Source organism: Delphinus delphis, chromosome 15, assembly GCF_949987515.2.
Source record: "Delphinus delphis chromosome 15, mDelDel1.2, whole genome shotgun sequence".
Classification (NCBI taxonomy): domain Eukaryota; kingdom Metazoa; phylum Chordata; class Mammalia; order Artiodactyla; family Delphinidae; genus Delphinus; species Delphinus delphis.
Genome location: NC_082697.1, coordinates 36,331,209 through 36,352,858, shown reverse-complemented (window position 1 = coordinate 36,352,858; position 21,650 = coordinate 36,331,209). Strand labels below are relative to the sequence as shown.

The window sequence follows — 21,650 nt, the reverse complement described above, 5'->3', positions numbered from 1 at the left end:
AGTAAGATATCTCAAACACTGAAAGTAATCTGGGTTAAAGAAAAAAACTGGCTCTGGATTTAAGCTGGACCTCAGAAATACTTATGGCAGTGTAGGAGGATGAAAAGCCAGAGAAGAAATAATCAGAAAAATGGGAAAAGTAAGAGTTTGCTCCTACTTTTTTCTGCTTCTCTCTCAGAAGAAGAGCAAAGAGCAGGGGAGTGATGGATTCAGTCAAGTGCTACAGAATGGTGAGCACTGGGAAGAAGCTATTTGATTTGATGAGGGAGCCATTTGGAATCTCTGAAAACTGGCCATCCAAATGTGGTACCATTTTAATAGCCATCATTTTTCATGGGATGTTAGTGTTGAAAGATACATAGTCTAACTCCACTGTCTTACAGATAAGGAAATTTGGAACCAGAGAATTTCACAGAAGCCAGTTCAAAGGATAAATATGAGAAAAAGAAAAAAAAAAAACAAGTACTTTACATTGGGAGCCAACTAGAATCAGCCTGTTTTGTGTCAGGAGCAAAATGTGTTGGGTCATGCATAAGCCCCCTTCAATGAAGAGATCTTTTATGAAACTGGAAAAGTACACTGGAAAGCATCTTTGGGAGCAAATACTCTGACGGGTGTTAGATGTGTTTTCATTTTTTATTAGAGAAGTTGGAAGTTTAATTTCAATATTGATGGTAACATAATTTTCTCTGCCTTATTCAGAGGAACACACAGAATCAATCTGTACAAGCATATACAACAATTCAGTTGGTGGTTTGTGCCCTAAAATCAGTAATCTGATTAGCTCTAGATTACAGTTTCCATGCACTCCTCTGGGCTTTGGGGCATGGCTCCATTCCCAGCGGGGACTTCTTCATGCACTCTCTGCAACACAACTACAGCAGGCTTAAAGACCATGCAGATTAACACTGTAGCAAATTGTTTTGATATTTAACAGACATAAAAAGGTTATTTCCTGATATGAAATTCTGAAAATCTGCATAAATATTTTTGTGTAAAATTAAATTAGTTATGTATTTTTTTTGAAACTAGAACTTGAAGTATCAAGAATGCCCACATAATTCATATACACATATATATAGACTTCTTCATTATGCTAAAAGTCTTGAGAGTCAAATTATATTCTGTGCCATACATTTTCTTAACCAGTATTTACTTGCATTAGGTTAACTGTGTACGGATTAGTCGTAATTGGTGCTTGTGTATCATGCAAACATAGTTCTAGTATTCCTGTTTACTAATCTTGTCATGTGGCAATACTTAGATGATTTTGCTCTCTGACAGTGAGAATTAGGAGTATAAATACTTTATACATGGTCACATTTACAAACGTTTGCCAATAACCACTTCACAATCTTTATGGTGTAAGAGTGAGCTGTAATAATCTGGAATTGGCAGAAGCAATTCCTAGAAAGCAATGTCAGATGTCAACTTTCTTAAAAGTGCCTGACAGAGTTCTCCTTTTGAGCACTGATGGGTTTTGGCACAGGGACACTGTTCTTTTTTTTTTTTTTTTTTCTATTGTTCTAATTATTTCCACAACTGTTACAGGAAGTTAGCTTCTTATGGCATGGTGGAGACTTGGCACTTACTGATGAGGTAACTTAGATGTAGAAAAATTCCCCCAGATTATTTGTCTAGCAGATCACCACTTCTGCTGATAAATTTGTAGACAGAGTTTTTTTTCCCCCTAGTGCATGCGCTTACTATCACATGGCTAATACACTATTTTTGCTGTTGCTCAAACATGTCCTAATGCATCACAAAGCAGAGTTGTTAACACCAAGCTCATTTATCTGTGATGGTACTTTATAGCAAACATGTTTAAGTGGTATGATCAATGGGTAAACTCTGCCTTATTGGAATCGTAATTTTGGGGGATTTGTAGCTACTTTTAGTTGGCCAAGGAAATTCAGTATTCAAAATATTTAAGAGAAGTACGTAATTCTCTGTGGTTTCAGGTGACATCTTGTCTATACATAAAGGAAACGCAAAAGACATCAGCTTTCTTCCACGGAATTTGTGTTCAGAACTTTGGGAGTGCTCTTTTGATGCAGTGGTTCTGCGGTTTCAGTTTGCGTCCTGGAGTTTCACACAACTGTTGCTGGTCTGCGGTCCATCTCGGCTTCCAATTTCACCATCTGCTGCATCTCCTTCGCCTGTAACATCAGAAACGTGACCTTACATGTTGAAATCCTCTCCTGAAGCCATAGAGCAAACCCAATTTACTTCTCCCGTAAATTTGATGCTTGTCATTATGTCCTGGCTACTTAAAGTGTGGTCCATGGACCAGCATCATCAGCGTCACCTGGGATCTTGTGAGAAATGCGGAATCTTGGACTCCACCCCAGACCTACTGACCCAGAATCTGCATTTTAATAAGATCGCCAGGAAATTTTTATGCACGTTAAAGTCTGAGAAGGACTGGTCCACACAGTACCAGGAAAACAACTTGAGAAGAGGCTACGCCTGTTACTCATAGATTATGTCGTGTCTAACTGTTTGATTTAGTTTCTACAGATTGACATGCCTTGACTGTGTGTAGATAATTTGATCACTTTTAGAATAAGCATTGCTTATGCACGATTTATTCCCTAAATAGCCTGAAATTTAATTTAAAGTAGTTGCCTAAGAATTTCACTGATGGAGAAGTTCAGGTGGGAGCATATCACATTGATTTGGTTGGAGTATGCTGCAAACAGAACGTTACAGGAATATGTAGGGTTCCTGGAATGCTATTGTCCAAAAACTATCCTCTTAGGCTCTCACTTCTCTGGAGTCATTCATTTTTTATGGTCCACCCCAGGAAGTAAGCCACGGTGAACTCAATCTCATGAATTAAGGCTGTCAAGAAGACAATCAGCTGATTTGGCGGGTGGAAAGGCATCATATGGGGACAGGTTCTGATGACAAATCATTGCCTGGCAAAATAGGGGAAATCAATTGGTTCATTTTATCTTTTACTTTCCAGCCGCATGCTTTCTTCCAACCCAATACATGGATCTTTCAGAGGAACAATAAAGCACCCTGTCCTTTTTTAGTGACACATTTTGAAATAAAGGGCATTTAAAAATGGAAACATGGATATAGAAAGATATAACTCAAGAGGAGGACTCTCATGAGCTCTGATGTTACTATTCATGTCTACTTAGGTATTCCGACCAAATGGAAGGTCATTGGGAGGATTTGGTCAACTCTGCAGATCATACTATGAACATCTAAATGTCCCAAATGAAGTCCTGCTACAAAATTAGTTTAACCCACAGACCATAGAGTGAGTTCCTTCTTATCGTTATTTTTGTTTGTTTGTTTTATGGGTTTTTTTGTTTTTTGCGGTACGTGGGCCTCTCACTGTTGTGGCCTCTCCCGTTGCAGAACACAGGCTCCGGACGTGCAGGCTCAGCGGCCATGGCTCACGGGCCTAGCTGCTCCGCAGCATGTGGGATCTTCCCAGACAGGGGCATGAACCCATGTCCCCTGCATCGGCAGGCGGACTCTCAACCATTGCGCCACCAGGGAAGCCCTTATCGTTATTTTTATATTGTGGCTTTAAATTTCATTTTGGTGAGGATGGATATAATAACATTAAAGATGATAACTTTCTGCTTACATTTGGGATGGACGGTTCCCCCTCCCCAGATTTTTTTTATGCCTGAGATATAATAATGCTCTAATAGAGAAATGAAGAAATGGAGAAAAATATACAAACATGAAACTATGACACAAGCAGTATTCATAAGAGATGACAGTGAAACATTATCAGCACTTGAAATTAAATACTTTTATGTTCACTAAGTAGTAATAAAGGATTCCCTATGCTTCTCCCCCTCTAGCATTTAAAGACAATATTGAACACTGTTTAGAAAGAAGGATCATATTAACACTAAAAAAGGATTCCAAGAGCCAGCTTCTCATATGAGCAGGGTGACCATTCATGCCCACTTGTCAAGGACGGTTTCAATTTATGCCCATGGTCCTGGCTATTATGAACAGCTTCCCCTTTCACTTTCAAAACTATCTTGTTTGAACAATAAATCATATGGTCACTTATAAGGGGTGATTAAGGTCCCTGGCAGATTGGATCTAACACAAAGCATGCCAAGAGTCATTGTATAATGACATTGTATAATGTTTCTGCACGCAAACCATAACTCTTTGTCATTAAAAACCACCAATGAACTTTTACCAGGGTGCTCTAAAAATTGATGGCAGTCATATTAATGTTTGTGAAAGACATGACTCTGTGACCCAGTCTTAGCTGTGGTCTGTCCAAACAACAACCATACATCACTGTTTTTGATGCCTGGGTACATCTTCATTAGCATGACTTGAGTTCCCCAGGTCTGCAACTGGAAAGGCTACTAAAACTCCATCAGAAATAATTCTCTCAAGATGTTGGCCATTTTGGTTTGAATATTACATCAGAAATCCAAGCATTAAATAGTCACACTTTTAAATCAAACCCTTGTGATCTTAACTAGTCATGAGCAGATGTGAATCATCAAAGCACCAAGAATACAGATGTAGTTGAGCAGGAAGGCAATGTCTTGCTTATCAGAGTTTTCAGTCCTACCTTGCGTTTGGGACACTGCATGACAGGATTTCAAAAGCTGTTTGTACAAAAATAGTAATGTCAAAATTGAGTCATACATACAAAACAAAGAAAATAAATGAATACTGAAGTGAATTTGAAAAATGAATGCAAAACCATATACAGAAAAGCAAAAAGCTAAGACTAAAACATGTATACAACCGTCAGTGACAAACTTCCCCCAAGTTGATCTCAACAGAAAAAAAAAGAACAAAACAAACGACCGATGCCTATTAGCCCAGACTGCACCTCTCTTGTGGGGCAGTGAGTGGGGAACCCTCCCTTGAGCGAGACCCCCTCACCTTTCTTTATTAAATGATAGGATTGATGGCAAAAATCAATTTTTAAAACTTGGGTGTGACAGTAATGGAGCATTTCAGGTTTGAAATGGTGTGTGTCAAGAAGGATGAGCTCCTGTGTGGCTGGGAGGTCGATGGGAAACAGCAGCAAAAACCCTTTGGAGTTTTAAATGAATAACTGGCTGACCAAGTAGACAAGGCCATTAGGAGGCTTTAAAAGGCCATATGAAGTTAGGATCCAGAGTCAGGACCCAAATATATTAAAACTTGAGTTGTTTCTACCAATGCCCTCAACACTGTCTAGCTAATGAAGTAGATCGATTCCAGGCTTTTCTTTGGGAGTGACTGGGAGAATTTAGGCGATTAGGGTCACAGGAAAGCAAGTAAGAAACCTTAAAGGGAGGTATTATGGGAGAATGTTAAAATTCATTTATTTTTGGCTTAGAAACAGAAAAAAGTCTTGGGGTTTAACAGTAGTTTGGGAGATTGTTATACAAGTTTGGGATTGCCTGGAGACAGGAAACTGTTTTCTGCCAATGAAATATTGGTTATAAAGGGAGCTCTCCAAATGGTTCCAGACCTCGCCTATTATGAGGGAAGAAACAGAGTCACTATGTCTTTTGCCCTGTGTCTATGACAGTGTTGAAACACACCGAGTAACTGAATTGAGAGGTCTCTGATCTTTAAATTCCAAAAAAAAAAAAGGTATACCAGAAATACCTGGGATTGAATTTGTTATAGAATAGGCCATATTTGTAAAGCAAAGCTTAACAAAGAAATTCAAGTCCTAATTCTACATTTGCTGGAAGTGTCACTATATCTTGAATTTCTTTTCATGGAATCTCATTAAATCTTCATCAAATCTCAAGCTTTCTCATGTTTTTTCCTAAGCTTCTGTGACTCAAAGTATCAGGTATGGGTGGTAGACATTACCTGTGACCCACTGAAAGGCATTATATGAATTTTTGGAACAAAAGGTCACTATTCTCCCAATATGATCCAATCAGTACAGTTGTCACTAATCCAGTATTTCAGTGCAAGAACTCTGGTGTGATTTGAGTTACACATGTATTAGGATAAAAGCCCAAAGTGATTTTTAAATTATGCAATTTAGCTCTCAAACTGAAAAGACTAGGTAACCATACTCTCTAGCTCTGATATACACCACTATTGTAGTGATGAGTAATTCTTAGCACATTTATATTCTTTAGTCAAACTTGTTGCCAAGCAACACAATGATTTCTAAGTAGTTTCTTAATTTAGCTAACTGAAACATAACTGCATCTTACCTCCATTGTGCCTTCTTCTAAGGCATCCTTATCCCCACCCAGTCCTGATTCACTAAAGTGGATTCTATTGTTTTGGAGATGGTGGCTCTACCCCTACTCATTCTCCCATCCCCCCCCGCCCCCCACCCCCCACCCCAGCACTTTCTGAGAAATGCTTTAGGAGCAAAATCATTAGTAACTTGTACCAGAAGGTGATGTATCTATGAGTTGGTCAAATGAGTTGGGCCCATGGGACAATAAACACTTATTGTCCCCCTTAGGGATCTGTGGACTGTTCATGAATAGAAGCATTTAGCTGGAAAGGAAATGGGAAACATAACTCAGAAGTATGCCCATGAGTAAAACTTCTATCAACCAAAAAGTAAAGAATCTGAAACCAGAAGTTGGATTTATTTGTTACCCAATTGCAATACAAAAAAAAAAAAAAAGATTTTATGGTTTTGTTTTACTTTCTCAAAGGTAGTTTTTAGTGTAATTTCCAGTTAGGTGTTCTTCAGTGGAAGCCATTTACTCTTAAAAAATATACCTTAAATAGTATTACTTTATATATGAAAAGAAATAGGAAAGAATAATGTAGTACAAGTACGTATTTCAGCAAAACCTCTTTAAAGCTTCTATATTGAAGTGAATTATCTAGAAACTTCCAAACCAGCTACAGCTAAAGAGATGTATTTGGACTGAGACAGACTGAAATTTTAACTGCTGCTGAGGGTCATTTTGCCACATAAGCTAGAGGTACTTCCATCAAATTGAAATGAGAGTGCGGATGGCCGATGGGCTATAGCCCATCTATATGTACTGCTCGAGGTAAACACACATTTATCCTGGTGTTGGTATATGCCTGATAGCTACTAAATAGCTGGATTTTGGATAACTCTTTTTATTTGTGTACATTTTTTGTGTTTATTTTTACTTGTGTATATTTAGCGTTTAGCACCAAGAGTATGGTATCCACTCACTTCCAGTGGTTTGTAGAGTTATGGTGGCTCATGCCTCTAAGTTTCACTTGTAAGGCCTAATAAGGTTCTATAACTTCACTTTTAGATTGAGGTTGAAAGTAGGTGGTCTCTCTCATTTGCTTTTAAATGCAACCTCACTTGTCTCTAGGGTACAAGTGATAAAACTCTAAGTGAAAATGAAGAAACAATTTGTAACCTGTTTTCTCCTCCTCTCAGTAATGTCCTTCTTAGAATCCCCATAATCTAATCAAAACATGACTTTTGATTCTTTTCTCCCCACAGCCACATTCCTCTCCCACTTCAAAAAAGAACACTTTCTGTTCTTGGTGGATGAAATGGGGTAAGTACAGTAGGCACCAAATTTTTCTAGCCATCTTTCCGTGCCACTACTCAGGCCACGGGCTTTAGCAGAAGGGTGACTCTGACCTAAGGCATTTGCCTCCCGAAGCTGGCTGGCTGCCTACAACTTTTTATGCTTTTTAGGTGAAATACCTGCTCGTTCTGTTTCTCTAGGAATTCGAGGTGCTCAAGCTGGACTTTTTTCAACTGGTCCATTTCTTTGGACTGCTTCATTGCGAGCTGCAAAAAACAAAACAAAACAAAACAAAACATCTGGTCAACTTTGGGTTGTAATCTTAAAACTTATGGATGAAGTTTGGTAGTTTGCAACTTAAGTGACGGATATAAAAAAAAATAAAAAAGAAGAAAGAAAAATAGCCTGAAAACTGGGAGAGTTTAAACCCATAATTTTTACTGGCAAGATAGTTCCTGCCAAAATCTTAGAAAACAAGAGTACTTGTTCACGATTAAAATCTGGCTTCATTTTCTGTATAAAATGGAGCAAATAATTACCTTAAAAATTTCAGTGAGAGATTAATTTAGCTTTCAGGGAGCGGAGAAGAGAAGCTAGAATGTTTGACGTACAGAAAAAGCAAATTAAGCAAATTAGCTAGTAGTCTGCTTTCTAAGCATGAGTTACTGTTTATAGTTTTTTTAAAGGAAAAGTGTCAAGAAAATTATAAAATACTTACTCGCTTTCTTTCTTCCAGAAACTTTTTAGTGTTGCTGCTGTTTAACTCCCTGACCCGCCTAAAAGCAACAGGTACAAACAACAGTTGGTATGACGTCAGTTGGATATGATATTAAATAAGAAAGAGTCATATTCCATTTAATTATTTGGATGGGATTATCACTTCCTTTTCCTAATTTTTATTGAGGAATTTTGAAATGTACAATGTACAGAGAAAAAGACAAAAAAAATCTGTGTACCCATCACTCAGATTAGTCAACATTAATTATGTTTTACCATGCTTGTGTCATATTTTTAAAGGAAATAAAGCATTGCAGATATAAATAACCCCCCCCTTTGTATTCTTCCTCACTCCACTTCCCTCCTTTCTCTCTCTCCAGAGGTAACCACTATTCTGAATTTGGTGTGGACTTTCCTATCCATGTTTTAATATTTTTATTACATATGGATGTATCCATATGTAATACACACAAATGTTTCTCAAACTTTCACATGCACACAAATCACATGGAGATACTATCAAAAACACAGATTTCTGAACCCACCCCCAGAGGGTGTGATTCAGTGGGTCTGGGGTGGACCTGAGATTCTGCATTTCTAATAAGCTCCCAGGTGATGCTGATGCTTCTGGACTATACATATACTGTTTTGTATGGTTTCCAAATTAACCTAAATGCTAACATATTCTGGGTTTCTTTCTGTAACTTAAAACTTAGCCTTATGATTAAGAAATATAGCTATGCTTCAAACGATTCCATTATTTTCATCTGCTGCATGGATTTTTCCGTTTTTGAGTAGATTACAGTATTTTCATTTTGCCATTAATAGAAAGTAGGTTATTTCCCAACAATGCACAATGGTTTGGCACATAGGGTCCTGAAATGCTTGGCACACTGTCTATTGGCTAAATAAATGAAATGTAGGACATATCTTCTTGTGCGTATGAGCAAAGGTTTCTCCAGCGTGTAAACCTAGACTTGCAGGTTGGTAGGGAGTAAACAACTTCATCTTTACTCCAAAGTACCTGTCCCAGTTTGCACTCCCACCTATGGTGTCTGGGTGTTACCCTTTCTCCATATCTTTGCCTACTCTTGTTACTATCAGACATTTCCTTTTCTGTCAATTGCTAGTTTTCTGAAATGGCATCATGCTGTTGTTTTAACTCACATTTCCCCTGATTATTGGTGAGGTGGAGTGTTTGTCATGACTAAATAGACGTATAATTGATTGAATTTCTATAATAGTTATAGGTCTATTCAGGTCTTCTCTTTCTTTTACAGTCAGTTTTGGATATTTTAGTTTTTCTAAGCAATTGTCCATTCCATCTAGGTTTTCAAATTCATTAGTAGTATTGTTTATAGTAGTCTTTGTTTTCAAAAGTATTTACTGTATTTGTAGTTATTTCCCTTTTCATCCCCAATACTACTAATTTGTGGTATCTCTTTCTTCTTTATCATTCTTGCTGGAGGTTCACTGATTTTTTTTTTTTTTCAAATAACAAGCTTTCGCTTTTGCTTTTTTCACTTTTTTACTTCCATTGCTTTTTGTTTTCTATTTTAATATTTTTTGCTTCTAAAATTTTGATTTCTTCCCATCTGACACCTTTGGGTTCAGTTTATTTTTCTAATTTTATGTCCTCTTTGAGCATTTTCTTATTAATTTTCATTTCTTTAAAAAAATATATGCATCTAGGCTATAATTTTCACTGTAAATATCACTTTAAGATCTAGTGTCAGGAAAGGAATAAAGACACAGACATAGAGAATGGAGTTGAGGACATGGGGAGGGGGAAGGGTAAGCTGGGACGAAGTGAGAGAGTAGCACTGACATATATACACTACCAACTGTAAAATAGATAGCTAGTGGGAAGCAGCCGCATAGCACAGGGAGATCAGCTCGGTGCTTTGTGACCACCTAGAGGGGTGGGATAGGGAGGGTGGGAGGGAGACGCAAGAGGGAGGGGATATATGTATACATATAGCTAATTCACTTTGTTATACAGCAGCAACTAACACAACAATGTAAAGCAATTATACTCCAATAAAGATGTTAAAAAAAGATCTACTCTCTTAGCAACTTTCAAGTAATATACAGTGTGAGCTACATTCACCATGCTGAAATTAGATGCCTAAAACTTATTAAACCTATATTTGCAAGTTTGTATCTTTTAATCAATGTCTCCTCATTGACTCCCCTACCGTCACCCCCTGGTAATCACCATGCCACCCTGTTTCTATGAATTTGGCTTTTTTATAGACTCCACAAATATATAGTATTTTTCTCTGTCCGATTTAGTTCACTTAGGATAATGTTCTCAAAGTTCATCCATGTTGTCCCAAATGGCAGGATTTCCTTCTTTTTATGGCTAAATAATATTTCATTGAATAGACATCTCAAATTTTCTTTAACCATTCATCTGTTCATAGACACTTAGGTTGTTTCCATGTCTTGGCTATTGCGAATAATATTGTGATGAACATGGGGACGTAGGCATCTCTTCTAGATAGTGTTTTCATTTCCTTCAGATATATACCCAGAAATGGAATTGCTGGATCATATGGTAGTTCTATTTTTAATTTTTTGAGGAACCTCCTCCATACTGTTCTCCATAGTGGCTGCACCACCAATTTACAATCCCACCAAGAGTACACAAGGGTTCCCTTTTCTCCACATCCTTGCCAACACTTATTATCTCTTGTCTTTTTGATAACTGCCATTCTAACAGATGTGAGGTGATATCTTATTGTGGTTTTGATTTGCATCCCCTGATGATTCATAGTGTTGAGCATCTTTTCATATACTGTTGGCTATTTGCATGTCTTCTTTAGAAATATGTCTATTCGGTCCCCTGCCCACTTTAAAAATCAGATTATTTGTTTTTTGCCATTGATTTGTTGATTTGCTTATATATTTTGGATACTAATCCCTTACCTGATATATGTTTGCAAATATTTTCACGCATTTGGTAGGTTGCCTCTTTATTTTGCTGATTATTTCTCTTCCTGTGTGCTTTAGCTAACTCTGACACATTGATCAACAGAGTTTATGTTGTCATTCAGTTATAAATATCATGTCATTTATGTTGAAATGTCTTCTTTGACCCAAGAATAGAAGTATTTTTCAGCTTCTGCATGTCTTTCTTAGGTCTCTGATTATAAATTTTTAATTTTATTTCTCAGTAGTTTGATAAGGTGGATACACACAGCATGTGTTTAAAAAGGTAACCATTTGGCATAGAGAAATTATTTTTTAAGAGACCAGCCATTTGTAGATGTTTGAGAGTCACCTAACCACTGGATACTGAGTTATAATAAATAAGTATAATAAGTCAAAATAAGGAAATTAAATAAAAAACTTTCCTGGTTAAGTTATCAGTAACTCATAATTTAAGATAACTTGATCTCAACTGGGTTAAAGTCCATTTTGCAACATAATTGAAAAAGTATGATAAAGAGCTATTTAATAATTAGCACATTTATCATGTTGAATTCCATATTTCAGTTTGGACAGTCTAAAACAGTTTAACGAGGTTTTATCATGGCATGAATATTTTGTGTTTTTCAGCTAAAGTGGACAATGTCATTTCCATGTACACAAGGCCATTAAGCAAAGTTCCTTGTCTGAGAATAACGTCCACAGGGTGGCACTTTGTTAAAATAAACAAGAACCAGATAACTACCCCAAAATGATGGTGTAAATGAGCATTGATTAAATTGAGTAACAATCTCCCTAGAGAGCCACAAATGACACTCCATGTTTACTGGGAAATTTCTTGGCCAAAGTGTTGAAAAGGCAATTCATTTCCAGGTCGAATTACTGTGGAATTCCAAATCCTATTGCTGGCCAGTTAATTCCAAATCATATTTAATCCAACAAAACTTCAGCATAAAAATGCACTGGATGGTATTATGCTTTATATTTTGTCCTATTTCAAGTTTAACTTTAATTATGGTTAATAAATGAGATGCGTTTTAAAAATCAACGATACTGAAGTAGTTGGACAGCAGTTACTGCTGTGTTCAAGACAAGACATCAGGTATCAACTAAGCGTCCACAAAAGACAGTGTAGACAGTGGAATTGAAACAGGGGTACTTTGCTTGGAGCTGCAAAGTTTCCTAACAGCTCAGCCTATGGTCAACAGCTGAATGACGTAAAGCCCTAAACTTCATGCTCACGTTTTAACCCCCAAAGGTAATCTTCACTTTGCTCTGAATTTTGTTGAGCATAAAACACAGCCTTTGTGTGGGTGGTGAACTCAGCCGGCAGCCACATTCTATCCAAGTCTATTTCTCCAAGAGACGCAATCCTGCTGTGCTTGACCACTGCTGTGTGAACCTAGCTCTCAGTTCTGAAGCAACCAGCATCTGTGTTCTTAGAGGCTTTCGAGGCAGCCATGAGCATCACAGGTGAAGATGCTTTTTGGGACCACTGGGAACCAAGTGCTGCTAACTCCCTCTCTTGGGTACTATGACTACTGATGTCCTCTCAGATCCCCTTTACCAGCTTTGGCTAAAAGGCTTGCACCTGGGATCTTTTCTGGAGGTCACACAAACCCTCCTCCAACTCTATGTGGCCAATGACTGATTAACATAGAAGTACAAAAGCCAGACACCTGTGGTTCAAAGGGACAGATCATGGTAGAGTTTACAATCTAGAGCTTGGGATCAGGCTGAAGAGGAACTCTAGCCGAGACCATATCCTTACTTAGCCCCTGCCCTGGCCCACTCCTGCTTCCTCCTCTCCCCTTAGCTGAAGATCCTTTCCTCAGTAAATCATATGCACACAAATTCCTGTCTTTGTTTCTAGAAACCCATTCTAAGACAAGGATGAACCAGAAAACCTGTGTGTGGGGTGGTGGTGGTTTGAGATGGCGCCTGGTGTCAAGGACAGCACGAGGCCAGTCAAGGGAAGAAGACCATCCTACATGCTGTTATATAGACTTTAAGTCCATTCAGAATGGGCTTAACACCTGAGCAGATGAGATGCTTACAGGATGACCCAATGGGATGTGGGAAGGATATCTTGCCATATTTTATATAATTTTGTTTGTAAATTAGCACACATATATTGAATGTAAATCTGTTTTACTAGTGGTAGTAAACAATCAGAAGATGTTTTACAGCAATAATAATACATCTTCTAGCAGTTATAATAGCAGGATTCTCAACCGGAACTCACAGGTTTGTTTATATCTCAAATGTGAGTGTGTGTATACACACAGAAATATTGTCGAGTCTGTGTCTTCAAGTCAATGTTATATTCCGGCAGTGAGCGTTCTGACTCACCTTTCCCGTTCTGCTTTATTCTTGATAGATTTATCTTGGCTGATGGCTTTGCTATTTTCCATAGAAATCTTAGCCTGGTGCGCTCGCATTTCCTTGCTTTCCCTATGTATTAAAAATAAACAAACAGGTGGTGATCATTTTGTAATGTATAGAAATATTGAATCACTATGTTGTGTACTAACATAGGAACTAACATAGTGCTGTAGATCAATTATACTTCAAAAAACAAAAAACGAAAAACAAACCTAACCAAACTCCTAGAAAAAGAGATCAGATTTCTGGTTACCAGAGGCAGGGGTGGGAGGAGGGGGAATTGGAGGAAGGTGGTTAAAAGGTAACAACTTCCAGTTATGAGATTAATAAGTCCTAGGGATGTAACGTACAACATGATAAATATAATGAACACTGCTGTACGTTATATATGAAAGTTGTTCAGAGAGTAATCCCTAAGAGTTCCCATCACAAGGAAAACATTTTTTTCTTTTTCTTTTCTTTTATATCTATATGAGATGATGAATGTTCACTAACTTTCTGTGGTAATCGTTTCATGATGTATGTAAAGCCAAAGCACTATGCTGTACACCTGAAACCATACAGTGCTGTATGTCAATTACATCTCAATAAAACTGGAAAGAAGAAAAATAAATCGGGGAGTGGAGAGCTAGTGTTTAGTGGGTATAGAGCTTCAGCTGGGGAAGATGAAAATGTTCTGGAGATGGATGGTGGTGATGGTTGCACAACAGTGTGAATATACTTCATGCCACACATTTTAAAAATGGTTAAATTGTAAATTTCATGTTATGGATATTTAACTCTAATAAAAAAAATGAAAACGTAAACAGAAAACACATTCCACATGTAACAACAGGACTAGGTTCAGTTTTTATTTCACTATTGGGCTCATCAAGTTGTTTTGTACTCTGTGGAAAGGAGGGCAGGAGCCCCGATCCACGAGGATGCTTCTCCTGGGGGCAGTGGGTCACTGTGAAGTAACAGTGGTGGGCTGGGAAGAAGCGACATTATGTGTGTCTAAGCTAACCCTAACCACACAATGATCGTATTCAGCTGCCCAGAGTAGGACACTGTCATTAACATGCCATAAGAATTCTGAATAATAAAAGCTACAAATCCTAAATTATATACAAATATCTCAGGCAATCATGTTTACCAACCTATATACAATTAAAAAAAAAGTAAATAGTGAATACAGCATGAGAGTAGTCAAAGAATGCACAAGGACAACCACTTATGGTCAGTAAAATACAAGGATATTCCAGCTTTGCCCCATGTTTTTTGGGATCAGATGGCTTGGAAGAGAAAGGATGTTCTAACACTCACAAGTGACCATCCTGTTTTCTGACAGCCCAAGGGAAGGAAGGGGACGAAATGGTTTCAAATAAGCATAGGAAATAGGGGGGAAAAAGGATGTTTACAGGTGACTGATCACTGTGTGTGTGAATGCGTGTGTGTACCACAAAAACTCATATCTTTATATTATTGAAGAGTTCATTAAAAGCATACAATTTAGAATACTAAAATGAATATTATTAACAAAGAATCTTCCCTGGAACCTGTGGCAATCTCCTTGAAGCACTGCCTGGAAATGAGGGACCAAGGAGTGAGGTTGTTTAAGTAGAGTTTGTAGTTCAGGGAAAGGGATGGACAAAGCTGAAACAGAGAGTTCTTCAGTCAGAGACCTTAGGGCCACAGGGGCTGGAATATGTATAGAAACTCCTGGGCCCAAGAAAATGGCTCTCAAAATTTTTCATAACTTGCTATTAAATTGATCATCTCTTCTTTCACTCAACAAGCACCTATCTATAACCAAATAATGCTGCTGAATGTTAAGAAGGCAAGATTTTTTAACCGAGAGCGACAGCTGTGATGGTGACAAAGAAACACAACTACAGGATGCTTGAGAAAAAGCTTTGATGCTGCTGTTTTTTTGAAAAATACCCCTGTCATCAATCTATTTTTTAAGGTAAATTAGTATTAAGGTTATGGTTCCTTCAAATGACTTCCTGTGTCATGCAAGAATTCATTTACTTTTTTTTTAGACAATGCCTGCTGTTGTGGGCTAATTTTTTCCCTATATTCAACTTCAAAAGAAAAAAAATTAGAATAGAGTACCTTATTCTTTGAAGTATCTTTGAATAAGGGTGGAAACCTAAAATCTGGTATTGTAGCAATGGTCAAAGGGAGGATAATGAACAGACCTTTCTGTGTACTAAATCAAGAGCATTTCTAAGGGAAAAAAAGACAACTTTTAATCCTATACAAATAAATAGAATACTTGAAAATGGACAGGGTCTGGAAACTTAGCCCACAGGAAACTCAGCATAGTATACCTCATTTAGTTGATTCATGTGAGAATCAGAAACTATGGCAAAAATACTTCATGTTCTTATGGCTGTATATCACTCCAAAATAAAGTTGGAAATCTGAGAATGTGCCTAGATAATTCATGCAGTTAGATTTTAAAAGTTTCTTTTTGATTTGTTTGTAAAATGCTTCTGTTTTCTACTTTTTTGTGTGTATCAACAGACCATAACTGTGGCATACAGTTGGCACTAAGGAAGGCGCAGGCGAGCTGCAACAAAGCTGTGATAAAAAGACATAACTGACCTAGACACTCTTCTGCCCTGGGAAAAAGTCCAGCTCATCATCTTCAGTATGCAATTTGCTGAAATGGGGTGAGACCAAAATAAACAGATACTTTTTGCTATTTCTTGATCAGGCCTGCTTTTCTAGAATTCATAGAAGTCCAGACAGTGGAAACAAGGGTCTTTCCTCAGGTACCTCTGAGTGATCAGAACCAATCCTCTAGGAGCTCAACTGCTTGGTCTTTATCTCCTTCTATGTCTTCTCTTCTAAGAGGCTCCAGATCATTTTTCAAAGGCCACCTCCAGCCTTATCATTCTATGAAGCATCTGGGACCACTTGGAGGCGGTAGAGCCTGTGACACGTTTTAGTATGTATCATATGCTACTTGTAACGTGACTTAATTTGTCATGGGAGTGTGAGATCTTGCCAACGCTTGGAAGCCCTTTGATGGCAGAGGCCATTTCTCATAGTTCCTCTTGCTCACGTCAACCGTACAATAAGATATATGTAAAAGCTCAATGTTGTATGTCAAGTTGATTTTCCTTACTACCTTGACAGGTGCATTGACACACAAACACACACACACACACACACACACACACCACAAAACTAGTCTTTTGTAAAAATTGGGAGTGTCTTCTGGAGCTAACTCTCCCACCTGTCATGAGACAGTTTCAACTGCAGGGTCTGCTGCTCGTGGGCGTTGATCAGGAGCTTTCTGAGTAGCTCACACTGCTGGCTGAGGTGCAGATCCCGGATCTCCTGCTCCTCTGCACTGTGAGTGTTGATCATGTCTGACCACTCTTTTGTGTGCTGTGCCACGATCTCCTTGACCTGCGTGGGGAAAAGGGGGTGGTGCCACTTGGAATTCTCACAGGTCAGGTAGGAACTGAAAGCACAGTATTAGCCATGCATTTCAGATCCCTCCCACCAATTTACTTGGTCAATCAGTAGACACACATATAACCTGCAAAAATATGTACTAATCAGTGGGAATCAGGAAGTCATTGCTTATTAAAATAGAGCAATCACTTTGGCTCTAAATACTTAATCATGACTCGTTCTTTCAACTGCCTAACTCGCCCACACTCTGGTTTGTCTGGGCTTTGGGCTCCTTTACCAATTCTATCAGAATTCTCTTCATCACCTTATATTTTTCCAGGTTCACTTCCACAAGGCCACAGATCTGAATAGAGAGCTGTGTTCTCTTATTCCTGGATCATGACTTATTGTGTCATTTGAACAGATGCTGGGGTAGAAAGTCTTCTCCTGCAAAGAGTATCCATGCTCTTCACACTGTGGTTTTACAGCTCATCAATAGCTAGATTCTCTTTCTCCACCTCCTTGAATCTGGCTGACCTGTGACTTACTTTAGCCACAAGACAGTAGCAAATGTGATACAAGCAGAAGCTTGGAAAGTACTTATCCTTTTTCTATGCCTGGAACCCTGAGGCTAACCTGTGGTAAAGCCTGTGCTAGCCTGCTGGAGGATGAGAGGTCATGTAGGAAAAAAACAACCAGCAGTCAGCTACCCACCAGAGAGCTGAGTGAGGCTATCAATCCCAGCTGACTGTTGACACACACATGAGCCCAGCCAAAATCAGTAGAACTGTCCAGTGGAGTATAGCCCAAATTCTAACCCACTGAACTGTGAGCTAATGCACGGTAGCTGTCTTACGCCACTAAATTTCGGCATGGTGTTTCATGCAGCAAAAGCAAATTGATACGGTGGCCAACGTTTCTGCTTTCCTATTTATGCAAAGCATTTAAAAATCATGGCATGTTGCATAGTTGTTAATTCTCACATATTCCAGTTAAGAAGAGAGAAAGAGAGAGTGGGGAACAACTCTTAAAGATACACAGCTTACTGCCTCTATAGACTGCATAGCAGAGTGGACACAAAATACACAGCACCAAAGAGAACTTCCGCTTGGATGCCTGGTTGGCCCAGGTGTGTGGCAGGGTCGCTGGCTGGATGACAGAGCTGCATGTAGACATACGGAGGCTGGCTGGTTTGACCAAAAGCTACAGTTGGAAACTTTCTTTCACAGTTTCTTTTCTTTTATAATTATTATAATTATTTATGTTCTTGATGGCACCTTGGTGCTCAGCTCTCCAAAATGTCCATAATCTTAATTAATGTCCCCTAAACTATTTTCTTGAGTCTTTGGGGGAATCCAAGTAATTAGGCTCATCTCCTAGAATCTCAGCTCTGGATTTTTTCCCATCCCAAACTTCCACAGCAAAGTTAGGACAGAATAAGTATCAAAGAGCTACTGAACCCTCAAGATGGGTGGTTTTCTGTCCTATGATCAATGTTACTTCTATAGGGAATCATATTCTGTATTTTATACACTATTTCCTTTTAGTTGTTTCCCTTGATGCCTCTGAGGCAGACAACATAGATATTGTGAGCATATGTTTACAAATTAAGGAAAAGGTGTTCCATGAAATGGCTCTTCTCCAAGCCAGTGAGCCCAGACCAGCCCCAGGCTACTGTTATTTCTAATTTAAACTGGGTGCAGCTTCTAAAAAATTACACAGTATCTTCCGCAGTTGCTGCTGTAAAAATAGGTATTTTCTTACCTTAGATTTGTGATCTGATGTCAGCGTCTGAATTTTAATTTCTGTTTCTTTCTTCATTTCGAGACAATTACTTCCCCTGAAAATGGAAAACCACAAATGCATGCCAGGCATTAGATATCTTTCCTCTCCCAGGAACCTTTGCTCCAAAGCCTTCCAATGAAGACAATTTGTTCATCAAACATAAGACGCCATGGCTCACTGGGCAGCCTCGGTTCTTCCAGTAATAGATGCACACCTTACAAAATATCTGTATCGTGATTACTCAATTCAACCACTACACAAAGAGACATTTCAGACCTAACAATTATTTCATTGTTAAAGGTTTGTTGTCAGAGTTTCCATTTTGGTTCCTGCTTTTCTTCAAGCTATTTTTTATTTATTCAATAATACACTATTTAGGATGAGAACTGAAAAATAGGACCTCAGCCTTGAAGCGAGTTTTCAATTCTTCCACTTTGGTTGTAAAGCCAGATTTTTGTCTTTGACACATGCCAACAAGGGAGAAAAATAGCATTTCTTGGCAATGCAGGGTAATTTTTGCTTCTTACTCTATTGTGAGTAGGAAATATATACTAGGCAATTGCCCAGCAACTATTACTGCTTATTTCAGTGATTAATTTTTCCTTTTGGAATATCCATATCATTGCTGAAACCAGAATAGGCCCTGAGTTTCTGCCTTCAGCATATATGCTCTGATTTATTATGGCCTAAGTCAGAGTGCTTCATCATATTATTAATAGAGAGTGTCTCTGAGAGGCACATTCTAAACATTCAACTTATCACTTCTCCATGGCTGGCACTGAGTGTGTTTCCCTCCTGCTCTGTTATTCAGTGAGCTTGCAGCATCACAGAAACATTCCCCCAGCTTAATTCTATCAATAGATAAAATCTTTCAAGGTAAATGCAGTGATAGGTTTTATTCAACAGTTTCATCTGTTGGCATAAGCTAAGGATTCTTGTAATATTAAACATCAAAATTGCATTTTTTCCCTTGAGTGTATCAACCTTATTATTTATTACCTAGCAATGCAAAATGATTTCTGGAATTTTTCCAACTGTAATTTGTCCTTCCTTCTCCCCCTTGACCCCCATTCACCTTAAAGGTACCATGAAAGACACAGTTATTACTTCATTAACCAACAGCTGCAGAACTTGAATAAAGCTCCTCTTTTCCACTTCAGTCACTCCCTTCAGCTGAGTGAGTCGCTTATTTTCCAGGAATCATTGTTAATGATGAAAACACAGTTAAGACTAAGTTCTTCCTTGGCCTAAATAGGCAGTTGAACTGTGGGAAATGACAAAACATAAAAAGGCAAACAGCCTCCAGAAGGACATAAACAGCATTTACCCCTTCTTCTTCATTGCCTTCTCTAGGATTTTCTCATGAGTTGACTTCTCCTTGTCATACTGCGCCACAATTTTGTCAACTTGTGTGCAATGTAGCTTCTGCATGGTGCTGTGCTCCTGAACGAGAAGAATTTGTAGTGACGAGTTAGGCCTGTAGTGTAACTGATAAACTTTATCCCATGTTGGGCTGGCATAATTTTCAACAGCTCTTTCAGAGTCTTGGTTTGAAAATCAAGGAGTAACTGAGTCTGGGAGCTGGAAAGACTTCCAATCTCCCACCCGACCCAAGAGTTTCTTGTATTCCCATAAGGTCTCTCCAACAAGTGGGTTTCCAGTCTCAGTCCATTGAACATGCCCACCTCAAAAGGCAGCCCTGCCCACTGCTGGGCAACACCAATCATCCCAAAGTTCTTTCTTCTGCACATAGATGTCTCCATAGAACTGCCACCCATCAATCTTTGTTTTGCTGAGTCATCTAATGAGTCCACTGCCCCTTCTACAACCTAGTCCCAAAAACCCAAGTTCAGCTACCATATTTATTCTCTTTTACATGCTGAATATAACTATTCATTATGTGGCATGGCTTCTAAACACCGGACACTTTTTGGAAGGTCTTGAATACCATCATTACACAGTGAGAACCTCCACTGTGGTTGTCAATATCAGCTCATTTTGAATCCCCATCAATTGATATTTTTGCCAGCTTCCTAATCTAGATGCACTCACAAGGATGACAGAATGTTGAGGAACCCTGGCCTTCAGCTTTACAGATAGTTAAAATATTTCTCCACATGCTTCCTTCAATCACTGAAAATGGGGCTGCAATGCTTTGAAAATAAGTATTTCTTTATAAACATTATTTCTTCCTGATAATTTGGTCACAGCCAGGGACTTAACTGAAATCAGATTTCTTTAGCTGATCAGCCCCTAATCATAGAGGAAAACAGTTCAATCAGTAATATCCACTCTAAGATGATGCTTGATGTTATATCCTAGTCTTACTCTTGAGAAACTTAGAGAAATGAGATGATACTAAAGTCTGGAATAGATAGACTTTGCTCAGGTTATATAACTACCCTCATGGTCATGTTTCCTTTTGCTTATTTTTTTAAGTGAGTAACAAAAGTGAGTGACTTAATTATTTAAAATTAATTTTCTTCCTAAGGTAGGCTCACCTTTAACCTAATTCATGGATATCTTAAAAGATTTCATAAAATATAAATGGGGGAGGGATTTTGAACTTTCCCAAGATTTTCTTAATTTCCCAATACTGTTAGCAGGTTAACACAGGACTTGATTTACAGTTCATTTATATATAAATTCTTCAGAAATGCATTGGTGCATATGGTCTCAGCATTCCTGTCCAGTGAATAAATGCCTCTGGGAGAAGGCATGGAGGAAGGTGGTGCTAGGCAGGAAGGTTCTAGGAATAGGACCTGATAACAGGGACAATGAGTGCTCTGAGGTGATGTTACCTTCCTCTGGATTTGGGGTTAGGGAATTATAGGTAACAATGTCCTGCTTAATTTGTGGTAACCTGGAACACCTCATAAATTCAGTCTTGTTACCAATATCTGTGCCCTTTTGTGTTATAAACTAGGGGTTCTGCATTGGGTTAAGGACATGGACAGTCTCAGGTCTTAGGACAAGCCACTTACC

At 38.4% G+C, this 21,650-nt stretch overlaps 1 protein-coding gene across 1 annotated transcript in view; it reads right to left on the bottom strand.

Annotated features, from left to right (window-relative positions):
* Positions 1-605: 605 nt before the first annotated feature.
* PLCB4 (phospholipase C beta 4) overlaps positions 606-21,650 on the bottom strand; it is a 419,470-nt gene continuing 398,425 nt past the window's right edge. The window contains exons 32-39 of the mRNA XM_060031226.1: positions 19,993-20,108; positions 18,645-18,720; positions 16,717-16,892; positions 13,455-13,556; positions 8,170-8,227; positions 7,631-7,717; positions 4,574-4,610; positions 606-2,159 (exon numbers count right to left, since the gene is read on the bottom strand). Coding sequence (XP_059887209.1) covers positions 2,071-2,159; positions 4,574-4,610; positions 7,631-7,717; positions 8,170-8,227; positions 13,455-13,556; positions 16,717-16,892; positions 18,645-18,720; positions 19,993-20,108 — 741 coding nt within the window. The 3' untranslated portion in view covers positions 606-2,070. The remainder of the gene's footprint in view (positions 2,160-4,573; positions 4,611-7,630; positions 7,718-8,169; positions 8,228-13,454; positions 13,557-16,716; positions 16,893-18,644; positions 18,721-19,992; positions 20,109-21,650) is intronic.